The 13,737-nt window shown below is 37.1% G+C and overlaps 1 protein-coding gene across 1 annotated transcript; it reads right to left on the reverse strand.

Moving 5' to 3' along the window:
* Window positions 1-1,909: 1,909 nt before the first annotated feature.
* Window positions 1,910-4,839, reverse strand: LOC143860796 (G-type lectin S-receptor-like serine/threonine-protein kinase LECRK2). The gene has a single exon (XM_077371616.1). The coding sequence runs from the start codon at window positions 4,476-4,478 to the stop codon at window positions 2,049-2,051; it is 2,430 nt and encodes an 809-aa protein (XP_077227731.1). The 5' UTR covers window positions 4,479-4,839; the 3' UTR covers window positions 1,910-2,048.
* Between the last annotated feature and the right edge of the window lie 8,898 nt (window positions 4,840-13,737).

The raw sequence follows: 13,737 nt of genomic DNA on the forward strand, positions 1-13,737 counted from the left end.
CTATATTCCTTTAATTTAGCATTTAAATCCCATAAAATCCTCTCCCAAAAAAATAGCTACTTTTTCTAATCGTTAAAGCTAGGAGAAAGGAGAAACAATAGCTACTTTTCTTAATCGTGAATTTGTGGAGAAAGGAAACTTGGTATAGAAGATATGCCAAGTGGCGCACCCAAAATCACATCTCTTTAAAATCCTCATTATTAGGGATTGGGAATTAAAATTAGAATTTCTGAAATCGTTTTGGAAATAAGGAGAGAGATTTTCGTCTCTATCTTTCTCTCAAAATACCACCTCTTTGAAATTCTTATTATTATGAACTAAGAATTAAAATTGGAAACAATTTGTGAGATATTTTACGGTGGGAGAGATTTTAGAAAGATAAACTATTGAAAGAGATAAATGAGAGATTTTAGGTAAGGGAGAGATTTTAGGGAAAAATAAAGAGGAAAGTGTAGAATTTGAAGGAGGGTGCAAAAAACGAAAATTCTCGTTGGAGAGAGTTTTACGTTTATGGAGGAGGGTGCCACATGGCGCAACCACGTCGTCTAGGATTCCATTTTACTATTATATTATATGATATGATATGATATGATTATATTATATGATATATGGATAGATAGATTTCTTAATTTTGATCGTTGGATTTAGTTGGCAAAAGAATCCGAATTTCTCCAAGCGCTCCAGACAAATCTGCTCTCATAAGGGGAAAGAAATCTCTTTTTCAAGGCACAAAAGGAAAGCATTCAAGCATGCAAGCTTGCAAAATGGGGTTCTTTGCATAGTGGGCAAAACGTGATTCGCCAATAAAACGGGACGGCAAAATGTAGAGTTTAATACGGTACTGGTTCAAAAAACGTAGTAGAAAAAACGGAAACACAAGAAAGAGTTTAGAATTTTGTCATGTACAAAATATGGTGGGGTAAAATTGGAAAGTTGACCCAAAAAACGTGTTCAAAACATTTAAAACGTTTGCCTAAAAAAACGGAGTTTTATTCATTGTGAAAGTTTTAAACGGCACACCATTAAAACACGTTTTTTTTAAAATGGAGTTTTGCTAACTATGGTTCTTCGCACCCCAAGACTGTGTATCTCAATTTCAGCTAAATTTAGAGGAGAAAATCCACAGAGCAATATGGTAAATCCCGCCAGCCTAAATTAGGGTTTTGAGAAGATTGTTTAGGAAAGGTGGTGGGTGGTGGGAGTTACACTTTTTGAAGCACCTTTTTATGATAAAAGAAAAAATGTGGCTCCCTCAGGTCTATAAATCTACCAGCATCACTTCATATTGTGTACTCTCTCTCTCTCTCTCTCTCTCTCTCTCTAGCAAATGAAAGAAAGAAGAGAGACATGGTGAAGGTGCTGGTGATTTTTTGCAGTTAGAGGGGTGGGGAAGATGAAAAGGTGAAAAGGGTTGTGCCTGGCTCCCTGTATGCCGCACATGTAGACCAATCTCTTAACAGATTGGTTAATGTGGGGGCGTGCTCGGAGCCAAGCATTCCTCTCTCTCTATCTCTAGTTTCTTAGGTGAAAAAATGTTAGCCTAATAGAAATCCGTCTGGATCTTTTCATCTTATAATAAAATAGAATGATTATAAGATGAGGGCTGTGAATGTGGCAAGGGCTGTGAGTAAATGAAAAAATAAGGCTTTTCATTTGACTTTTGCAAAGATAACGGTGGTGTTTTTTAAATGGCATGCTTACACAAACTATTTGCAAAATTTGATTCAATTATTCTGAGATATAGTTTTGTTTCTGTTATTGATTCGATCATTCTGAGACATCGGTGGTTCTAAAATTTAAATTTTTATTGCAGTTGAACTCCTTAGATTGTCTTCTATAAAGAATTAATCCCACAAAGAATTTTATGGATCTAACAGGCATTTTGGGAATTTTGACAGTGGATTCTCAATTATTGACCAAAATACACTTTGATTAAAGATCAACTACATATAAATACACAACAGACATACTCTAAATATTGAACGAGTATAATCACACATCTACACATATAAACACACACCCTCGTACAAGGAAAGAGAGAAGAAGTTTCAACCAATTGAACTTATGAAGGAGGATGGGTCTGGGGGCACAGAAACTTCGACTGCTCCTTCAAGCATCTGGGTCACTTTCTTCATGGAAGGCCTTAGTGATGGTTCCTCTTGAATACACCAAATTGCTACCATCACGAACCTCTCCAGCCTCCTAGCGTCGCTTAGTGCCTCTTCGTCATCCTCCACTAACAAATTTTGTTTCCTTTCTCTATAGCAATCATAAGCCCAATAAGTCAGTATTGCATTCTCTGTGTCATCCAGCCCCACTTCCACGTTCTTCCTACAACAAATTATCTCCAGCAACAAGACGCCAAAGCTGTAAACATCCACCTTTGTAGTGATTGACATGTTTCTGAACCATTCGGGTGCTACATATCCTCTGGTTCCTCTTAATCCTGTATTTGTTCGAGTCTGGTCCGCTTGCATAAGCTTGGCCAGGCCAAAATCCGAAATCCTTGCAGTAAAATTGCAATCTAAAAGTATGTTTTGAGGCTTTATATCACAATGGATGATTTGGTTGCCACACTCATCATGCAAGTAAGTAAGCCCTCTTGCAACTCCAAAGGCAATCTGTGTCCGTTGGTTCCAGCTAGGCCTCGAACTTCCAAATAGGAAGCTTGCTAAGGAGCCGTTGCTCATGAACTCATATACCAAAAGCCGTTGTGACCCCTCGTAGCAGAATCCCAATAATTGGACTAGATTCTTATGATGGATTCGGCCGATTGCCGTTATTTCAGCTTTGAATTCCTTGTCTCCTTCCTCCACCAACTTCTCCAACTTCTTTACTGCGATGAAATTTCCAGTACTTGATGTTAAGACGCCTTTGTAGACTGTGCCGAAAGCACCGCTGCCCAATTCTTGTTTAAACCCATCTGTGACTTCTTCAAGCTCTTTGTAAGTAAACGATCGCAAATGCATTCCTAAGAAATTTTGTTCTGGTGGCGCTTGTTCTGGCTGGTGTTTTAGTAGTTTCTTCTGATATTGGAAGAAAACAGCCAACAAAATGGCTACCAAAAAGAGGAGGTTGAGAAACACAGAACTTCCTAAAAGGGTCGAGAAGATGATGATCAGAGTACCTCGATCACTCTTCCCTCTGTTTGAACCTGAAGGAAATGGAAACTGAGAAGTGGAATTTCCTAGGGGAACTTTGATGAGTGCCTTTGTTGTGGTCTCTATCCTCCCATTTGAGAGTGGGAGCTTCTTCTTGTAACAGTCTACACCATTGAAAATGGCTACCGCACAAAAACAATCATCCAAGCAGAGTTCTCTGCACTGGTCTTCATTTATTGGATTATATCGTTCAGAGTCAGACATCGGCCAATTTGTGTTTGGCAACTCTGTCATTCGGAATTGAGGTCTAGGCTCTTCCCCTGATCCAGCAGGCTCACAACTTTGAGGAACAAAATCCGGTTTGCATCCCTTGAAAGGGTTACTGGAATCAAAGTAGGAATAATTGGGTGGACAGGAGCAACTAGGCCTTAGAGTATCATCTAGTCTGCAGTAGCTATTGAACCCACAAGCTCCACTGCCAAAACTATCCGTAATTGCCCAACAAATGTCACTTGGGACTGACCATTCAATAGACCAGGACTCACCAGCCCAGTTTCTGTTGCTTGAGGCATTCTTGGGGTATATATACTGCCTGAAAACTCCATCAAAATCGAGTGTTGCTCTGTGGTAGACGTCTCTGGTTGAAACTATGTTTCCCAAAGTGAGGTTGTGTACGCTCCCATTTGTTTGCCTGAGGTAAATGTAACCTGACTGATTGAAGATCATCTGAGAATCGGTTCCTGCAGTGCCGCTACTCCAGTAAGCTTTGTAAAGATAATTGGTAAGGAGATTTGTTGTGTAAAGCGTGAGATTGCCATCTGTTTGGAAACGAAGCTCAAACTTTCCGCTCGAGTAGTTGGTCTCTGTTTCACGAGAAGATAGCGTGGTGCCCATATCCAATATCTGTGAAGGCAAGATGGTGTCCGTGGAATGATCGAAACTCTGCCAAGTGGTACGAGAATTCGAATTCCTGAGCACCAAATTCCCAGTGTCGAGCATGGCAGCAGAGGTGGCACTACCGTTAGTGAATTGAGCCGTCCATATTTCTTGTCCTTGATTATTGCTCAGCACAAGTTGTCCACTGCTCGTCAACTCGACTTTCGAGCCATAAAGCACAAGATTACCTCTGCGTGCAGACCAAACTATGGTTTTTTCTGGTACTTTGTCGAACCAGATTGCAAGTAAGAAGAGATTTTTGTCTGCAACAGGAGTGAACCCAAATGCGAAATCACCAGAAGGCGAAACCCATGAAGAATTGTCACTGGTAGAGAGACTAGAGCCCAAACTTATGCTACCATTAGTTTGAGCCATGACAGAAAGTGGAAAAAGAATAATAACAAGCAAGAACAACAAAGGATTATCAAGAGCAGATGCCATTTGAGATTAAGGATAGTATAACTTTCGATAACAAGAGAAGGAATTGCTGATCAGCTGGTTTACATGGAATTAGAGAAGGAAAAGTGATCTAATAATTCCTTATGCTTGTTTTTTTTTTATAGATGGAGATAATATGGTTGGTTCTCTACGTCTAGTACAAGAGATTTTTGTCTTTTTGGGCGACTTGGAGTCAATGGTAGGAGCGTAGGATTACCAATGACTTTTCCACGGTCATCAACTTGCATATACTGAAACTCCATGTATCATATCAATCAATGTGATCTACTGATCTTGACCGTCCAGCTAATTTTAGCCACATTGTAAAACATAGGGAATTCAAAGTTAATAGCTGTTAGATTAGTAACTTGCTTTTGGGGATGGACCGTCAACAAAAGTTGAAAGCAACATTATACTATAAGCTCTTGATCAGATATGTTTAGGACCATACGATTATCGTGTGATTTTAGGCCTATGACCAACCAAAGAGGAGACACCGTTTCATGCACGGCTCGAGTGTTAAGACGGATTATACACTAGTCTTTGGTGTATATTTTTAGTTTATACAGGTTATCATTTCTTAACCCTGATCCCTATCAACCTTCTTTAATTCACAGCTGGAAATCGTTACCAATTCATTGCATGTACGTTCTTGACGGGTTGTTCTTTCCAACCTTTATTTTACGGTGGGACCCATCAACATATATGGTGGGGCCCAGTCTACATGTCTCTGTTTGGATTATTTGAATGTGATTTCTTCCAATCCTTGTTTGCTTGGTATCACAAATCTAACGGTTGGAAACAAGTATCTGGCAATTCGGCAATCTCGAGAGTTAATCCAAGTAAGAAATTCACGGTTCGAGTGTTAAGACGGATTATACACTAATCTTTGGTGTATATATAGTTTATACAGGTTATCATTTCTTAACCCCGATCGCTGTCAACCCTTTAATTCACATCTAGAAATCGCTACCAATTCATTGCATGTACGTTCTTGACGGGTTGTTCTTTTCAACCTTTATTTTAGGCTGGGACCCATCAACATATATGGTGGGGCACAGTCTACATGTCTTTGTTTGGATTATTTGATTGGGATTTCTTCCTATCTTTGTTTGCTTGGTATTAAATCTAAGGGTCGGAAATTGCTGATCAGAAGATTAACCGTTCATCTTGTGGGCCACCAAGATATACTTTGTATTTTACGGTATTGATCATGCTCCATCGGTGTACTAAGCCCAAGAGGATTAGATCCTTGGCAATTGAAATTAGAATAGTAATGAGAAAATTGGGATCCTTATTGTGATCTGGACCGCACATCTTGTGGGCCCACACCTCTGTGCAATTGAAAATGCTTTCTCTTTGGCATACCCAAAAATGGAAAATAAATATCACGGTTGTTTTTTTATTTGACTGGACTTTCGCCCCTCCGCGTGGAATCTAATCCCATATGGACAAGGAAATAAATGAAGATCAAGACATTAATCCGTTTGACAGGCATTTGGGCTCACAAATCCGTCTGATATAATGGGTTCTTATTGGCCGAGATATTGGATACTTTTGACTGTTTTCTTTTTAAAAGGGAAATTTTGACTGGCAAAACTGATATCCAAGACGTTTATACATTGGAATTTTTTTTCAAAAAAATTATGGGCTGATGGTTTGAGATAAGCCCAACTCCTTTCATAGGACACAAGTGTTTTCATCGGATTGCCCAATCCTATCTTTCCTTGAAGTAAGTCCAGAGCGAGCCGGAGGCCCCGAAATGAGACCCCTTAGGCGGTTCTATTAATTAGTTTTTATTCTTTCTATCGGTAAGTTTGCCAGTGGCACTTTTTCAAGGAAGGTCATTCATTCATTTGCCTGCTTTTCAACTGATGACACTTGGAATGTTCTCTAACTATGGAAAGACGAATTCTAGCCCCATCATCATACACTAATTATCCACTTTATTCGCTTCTGTCACTCCAGGGAATCCCCATGCGCACTTCTCATCCTCAATAACGGGAAGGAATAGAGACAAAATGCTTGGTGAATCAGTCAATACGGTCAAAAACCCTTACCTTAGCTTTCTGAGCTTTAGATTCGTGTGCTTCCACCGGAAAACGAACGATAAGAGCCGTTTGTGAATCGTAATGTTATTTTACTTAACAGAATCCGTTTCAACCGCAAGCACTTCTATTCTGAGCCGTTTGTGAATCCTAAATACCCCTAAGCGAAAATTCGTTTCTTCCTTTTAGGAAGGAGCGTTTTTGTCCCATATTTTACTGTGGGACCCATCAACATATATGGTGGGGCCCATTCTACATGTCTTTGTTTGGATTCTTTGATTGGGATTTCTTCCAATCCTTGTTTGCTTGGTATCACAAATCTAACGGTTGGAAACGAGTATCTGGCAATTCGGCAATCTCGAGAGGTAATCCAAGTAAGAAATACACGTGGCATGGATGTGATGATCATAAGATTAACGTTCATCTTGTGGGCCACCAAGAGGTAATCTGTATTTAACGGGCTTGATCATGCTCCATCGGTATACTGGGCCCAAGGGTAGTAATATGATAATCGGGATCCTTGTTGTGATCTGAACCATTCATCTTGTGGGCCCCCACCACACTTTCCCACCTCGGGCAATTGAAACTGCTTTCTCTTATCAAAAAATGAAAAATAAATAACAAGGTTTTTTTTATTTGACTGGACTTCCCCCCGCGCGTGGAATCTAATCCCATATTGAGAAGGAATTCGTAGAAAAATAAATGAAGATAACGACAACACAATTGCCCTTAAAACTGCCTCTTTGGATGCTACCAAAATTGTTTCCTATTTTTAGCAAAATATTTTAATTTAATCTGGTATGCAAGCGGGGTCATTAACGACTCTTTGGAAGTCAAGAGTGGAGAATTTTTCCAACTATTATAAACTTAATTTGTAAATAATTATATTTAACATTCAAACAATTTGGAAATAATATTATATTGAATTAATTTTTAGATCGATGTGCCCTAAAATATATGGTAAAAATGTCAGTTACAAAGATGGAGCAAGAAGGAATATAATTCCATAAAAAGTAAAAGATAAAAAAAAGGCAAGGAAAAATCATATGAAATATGGGACTCAGTTTCCAAAAATAAATATAATGTGTCGAATGACAAAAATACCCTTTTTCAAGGTTTTTTTCTTTTAAATAAATGCCCTATCCACTAATGTTGTCTTGGCCGCCTACGGTAAATGCCGATTAGGGTTTTCTCATCTAGCTGCTACGATACAAGAGGGAAAAAAGTGGTCCATCGGCATCAGATGAAGCCTCATGCAATATGAAATAAACTCCGCCTCCAAAATGGATGAAGAAGTCATGCTTCCGCTTATCCATGACATACTGCGTCCTTCTCCGAGCATGAAAAGTGTATCCAGAAGTGAACCTATGGGTGTCCTGACAGTCAAACAACTAATCTATTACAAACATTAGAGGGCGAGGCAAGCCTTGGCACAACAGTAAGGTTGCTTCATTGCGGGTTCGAGTCACGGAAACAGCCTCTCTACAAAGCAGGGGTAAGGCTGCGTACATCTAGCCCTCCCCAGACCCCACAATGGAAGGATCCTCGTGCACTAGGCTGCCCTTTTTTTCTGCGCTAGCGGACCACCTTTTGCCTTCCAGGCTTTCCTCTAATGATGTATTAGCTAGGTAGAGAGACTCCAATCATCGTCATCAGTGGCATCCGGCAGCTAGAATTAGGGCCGACAATCAAACCAGTGAAAACGGGGATCCTCCCCTCGGGACGGGGATCCCCCGATTTAAGCGGGGACGAGGATTAAAAAATTCCCCAAAGCAGGGATGGGGATGGCTCTGGCCCTGCCCCGCCTCGTAATCCCCATGCAAAATTGAATTTTTTGCTAATAAATTTGGGTTTGCTGCTTTTAATTTGTGTAGCCGCACTTACCATAGAACAAATTTCGTTTGGTATTCCTAAATTTTCCTATTATCTTCCTCAAATTCATTTATATTAGAATGTTTCCAATAATAAAATCCATCAAACACGTTTTCCCGTAATGTGCAAGGCGGGGAAGGGGATGGAGATTGGATTTTCCTTCGGGGCGGGAATGGTGATTCCCCGCCATCCTTGAAGCAACGACGGGGAATTTTCCTTGAGGCGGGGATGGGGACGGAAAATGCAACATCCCGCCCCACCCCGTTCCCCCTAGCTAGAGTCACTAATTATTACTTATAAAAATTTATCCCAAAATAGGGTTATTTTGGTGGAAGCCCCAACAATTATGCTGCCATTGGACTTTTTCTTTTTTTATAACTAGTTGCAGACCTGTGTGAAGAATAAAATTTTGCAACCCGTGTGATGCACAGGATTTAAAAAGATAAAAAAAAAAAAAAAAAGATAGAGAGAATAGTTGCAAAGAGAAGAAAAAGGAAAAAATAAGAAAAAAAAGTTACTAATATTAAAGTGGTAGAAACGATACAGAGATGTTTTTAGAAGTGAAAAGGGATATGTCTTGTGAGAGAGATAGAGAAACAATTTATAGAGACTTTTTGGGATTGAACTGCTAAATTAAATGACTTCCATTAGAGATAGTAATTTGAGAAGTAACTCCTAAATTAAAGGACTGTTAAAAGTCATTAAGTGTGGAAATTTATTATGAAAGAGACGTATTGAAAGAGAAGACTAATAGTTTGTAAATTGGAAGTTGATTAAAGAACAAAAACAGATACGTGGAAAGAAAAAGTTAAAGAGCAAAAACATATGTTTAGAATGTAAATGAGAGTTATAAGAATAAGAAGAAAAAAAGATACATCTTTAACCTATAAACATTAATCCTGAATGAACAACGAATATGGTGTATCCAACATATAATTCATGCAATTTAATGAAAGAATAAAACATGCGAAATGAATATGCGTGGAAAAGATGATTATCTGGATAGAATGCATAATATTTGTAGATAACTGTAAAAATTATATCCTCATATAGTTGGCACTAAACATTTGATGGGACTAACCTAATTCAAGTTATTTCTAAAATATTTGTAGGGTAATTCAAACAGTAAACACTTGACCTCAAAGCTGCAATAATCTGGGAATTAATGGGGAATTTCTAATTATATAAGGCCCTGATGATTGGATTGCAGGAACCCTATTCACATCACGACAACAGCAGAAGCCGGCTCGCCAAGTTTGACACAAGACACGAACCATCCACGAGAGTATTTTAGGGTTCAAAATACTGGAATTTGAAGGAATCGATGTGAATTGCATGTCTCTGCGTTTGAGAGTTACAATTTGAGAGATTTATTTTTAGAGTTACCTTTTAGAAAATAGTGGAGAGCGTTTTCAGTTATGAATTAACAATTCCACGTTGGGACTGCATCTCTCCTTCCCACCCATCCGATGCTTCCTTCTCTCATCCTCTTTCCCATTAGTTTGCCAAAAAATACTTCTTTTCATATTCCACCTAGGAAATTGCGTAGCTTTTCTTCCATGTAATAGAAGATTTGCCTAAATTTGATAATAGAGGGAGAGATAGTATAGATATTATAGGAGATTTAATTGCGATAAGAGAGAGAGAGTTAGGAGAGAGAAAGAGATTTAGTAGCTTTTAACGGCCATAAGAGGAGGGGCTGGCACGTAGCACCACCACGGCTTAGAGGATTCCGCTTTACTTATATAACTAGTTGCAGTCCCGTGCGATGCACGGCATCCCGAAAAAGAAAGTTTTATAACTTTTCTATAAAAAAAAGAAAGAAGAAACATTCATAAGTAACATATAGATAAAATTTTAAGAGAAGTGGGCATAAGAAAACAATCCAAGGACATATATCTTCAACAAAAAAATAATGAATAATTGAATGACATAACAAATTTAAGCACAAAAATAAAAGAATTAATAAAATGTAGCCAAACAAATCATGAATCCGAAACAAAATTAGAAAAAAAACCTGAATTTAGAAACAATGAAGCAAAATAAGAACATCGTAAAGCAAGAACAGATAAAAACAAACAAAAACAAAAAAAATAGATACAAAATGAAAAGGAAAAAAAATCCAAATTGCAACAGAAATCTAAGGAAATCCAACTAATAAAAAAGCATAAAAAAATAAAATACAAAATGACCCTAGGGTTCAGAAAGCATCGCATTTAATAAATATGACTAATCATAATTCATGGTATAGCAGATGAGGTGGATAACTGTGTAATACGAATAAGAATAACATTTAATAAATATGACTAAGAGAAGAGTTTAATAAATAATTGGAGCCTATTTGTTCAATGATTTAAATCATTTATCTGCTAGGCCCTATTGTGGATGGGACATGCATCAAAATCAACTGCCATGGCAAGTGAAAGAGTAAATTGTTATTCCGATTGGCTGTTGGAATTGACTTCTCACAGATTTTAATTTCATGAGCTTTTGTCTAAACAAACCTGCCAGAGAAAGGAAGAAGTGGAAAAAATCAATTGGAAACAATGATTTAATTTAGTTCTTGCCATTAAATCTAGGGTTCTACTGACAAAATGAAAAGAGCTAAATGTTCATGCTTGCTGCTAATACATACCTTATTTTTGGAAATTAATGGGTCAAATAGTAAATTGGGCTGATATTTTTAGCTTTGTTACAAACGAATATGAAGAATAAACAAATAAAGTGGGTTAAGGATGAACTTTGGATAATAAAGCAATGTTGGACATTAATCGGAAAGATGGGTCGATCATTTGGTTTCTCCTGAATCATCACAACACCAAATTTTTATCATATCAATACACATCAATAATTTAAAGTTATTCAAAGATGTAAATGAGAGACCAAAATCAATAAATTCAATTCCATCAAAAGCTAAAAAGGAAGAAAGTCATCAACAGAGTGAATTTAAAGTAGAAAACGGATTCTAACAATATAATATGAAAAATGGTATATAAATGATCAAGCTGAACTAAAAAAAGAAAAGAAAAGAAACAAAGCAAGAAAATTGATAACCTTGCTTGAAAACCCAAGCAAGGAACATAATTTCCATGATTTTCAGCTCCAAATGCCCATCCCAAATTAGATGGGGTTAGAGGCAGGTCCTTTAATGATAAAATTTAATAGTGAAGAAGCACATTGTCTAAGAGCATATAGTAGGGGCATCATTATTTAATGAAATAAGAAGAGGAAATTGAAATGAGAAGGCAAAAGCGGCATGTATGGAAAAAAATGTACATGGAACATGTGGTGCGTTTCTCCCAATTAAAATGCTGAAAAACCAAGCAAGACTTATCCTTTAGAATTCCATGCAGCATAAATGGCATCGTTCAAAAATTCTGCATGGGCACTGGTTTTAGCAAATAAATACCTAAAATGATTTGGCTCGCATAACTTTGGGTCGACAAATCGCTTGCTCCCTTTCTAACTTCCATATTTTTGGACATCACTTGCTAAGAAACAAATAGAGACAGAAGAACTTGATTTTAAGGATTCCATAATACAAAGTAACTCTTCATTGCTAGAAGTAAACGTAAAAAAAATGAAAAGAAGAAAAAGCTAAATTAATTGTTTCCATGCCAACGATCCAGGTACTTAGATTTTTTGAAACCCCAAGCATAGAATGAAATTTCCATAGATTTTAAGCTCCAAATGCCCAGCCCATGTTAAATGGGGTCAGAGGCAGCTCCTTTAATGACAAAATTTAGTAGTGAAGAAGCACATTGTCTAAGAGGATAAGAGGACATAGTAAGGACACCATTATTTAATCAAAAAAGAGGAAATAGAAATGCCAAGGCAAAAGCAGCATGTAGTGAAAAATGTACATGGAAAAAAAATTACATGTGCCAAAATGTGCGGTGTAGTGGGGGACAAATCAACCTGGAAAACACTTCAATGCATTAAGTGTGAATGCTCTCAGCAGTTAAAGAGCGTTCCATGACGTAGAAATTTTAAAAGAAACAATGCTGGAGTAGAAATTCAACGTAATCAATCAAACTACACTGGAAAAACATGTACAATGAATATCCTTGACATTGCCTGCCGATTAAGAAGAAGATTTTCTTCTTCTTTCCATATGCGTTCTTCAACTTTGAAAAAAACATAGTATCTAAAAAACATCCAGAAAATGGTCAGAAGGCTCAACACAATTAACTGTTTTTTTACACTAAAAAAAAGCCAGAAACCAAAAAAAAAAAAATAAAAAAAATCATAGCAAAGTTCTCGAGGAACAAAAAATTAAATCAGAAATGAAGAAGCACTACACTCGAAAAACATGTATAATGAATATCTGTGACATAACCTACAGATTGAGAAAAGGATTTTCTCACTTGTTGCTACTTTTAACCTGTACACATAGCGAGAATAGATCGAAAACATAAGCAACAGCAAAAATATTTTATTAATGATATCGTATTGATATAAAGTAATAGATTGAATTTAATTATTTATATAGTTTTAACAAACCCAGCACGCCACCCATTTCTGATTCTTCAACAAACAGAAATACCCCCTATGTGAACACGATGTAGGAGAAGATATTATAACAAAAAATTAGGGAAGCATAATAGGCTTTTAAAACTTGTTTACGTGGTCCTTTATCAAAGCTCATAAAAATTACAAAATAAGAAGAAGAAACATTTCTAATACTTGAGCAAAACACCCCCTTTGATGTCAGAGGAGAAATTAGAACAAAAAATAAGGATATCATAAATGCCATTAAAAAAATGTTTATCTGATCCTTAGTCAAAGGTCAAAAAATTATAGAAGAAGAATACAAAATCATCAAAAAAAACTTTACCAAAATCATACAAAAACCCTGACTGTTTGAATGTCTTCTTTGGGTTTCGTCGGGATCCATGTCCAGAAGGTTTAAGTTATTACCGAAGCAGGCAGGGAGAGTGGTGGAGGAAAATATGAAGAATAGTCCCAAATTCTGTATGAGGAGAAAAGGATTTTAATATATCTATATAGTTAATGGCTGCTCGGAAGCTTGACAAAAAAAAATCTCAACACCAAATCGGTATGCAAAGCTTGCCCTATGTTATTGTAACCTTCATAATCTGAAATTAAAAGAAAATTCCTAACTACACTATAAACCCATGTAAGCTTGACTACAAACATAAATAGAAAAATGTTTGAGAATAACAGATACACACACACAAAAAAATAGAATTACCTTGCAAAGATGCACAGCAGAGTTTCAAAAAGAGTTAGGTCGATTGCCTATTAGAATAAAATTCTTTGCTAGAAAGAGAAGATATCTAAGAGGGGGTTTTAGAAAGAGTTTATATGAGAAACGTTGG

This window comes from Tasmannia lanceolata, unplaced genomic scaffold (genome assembly GCF_043159265.1).
Source record: "Tasmannia lanceolata isolate RefF3 unplaced genomic scaffold, GAP_Taslan_0.1 ptg000003l, whole genome shotgun sequence".
NCBI classification, from domain to species: Eukaryota; Viridiplantae; Streptophyta; class Magnoliopsida; order Canellales; family Winteraceae; genus Tasmannia; species Tasmannia lanceolata.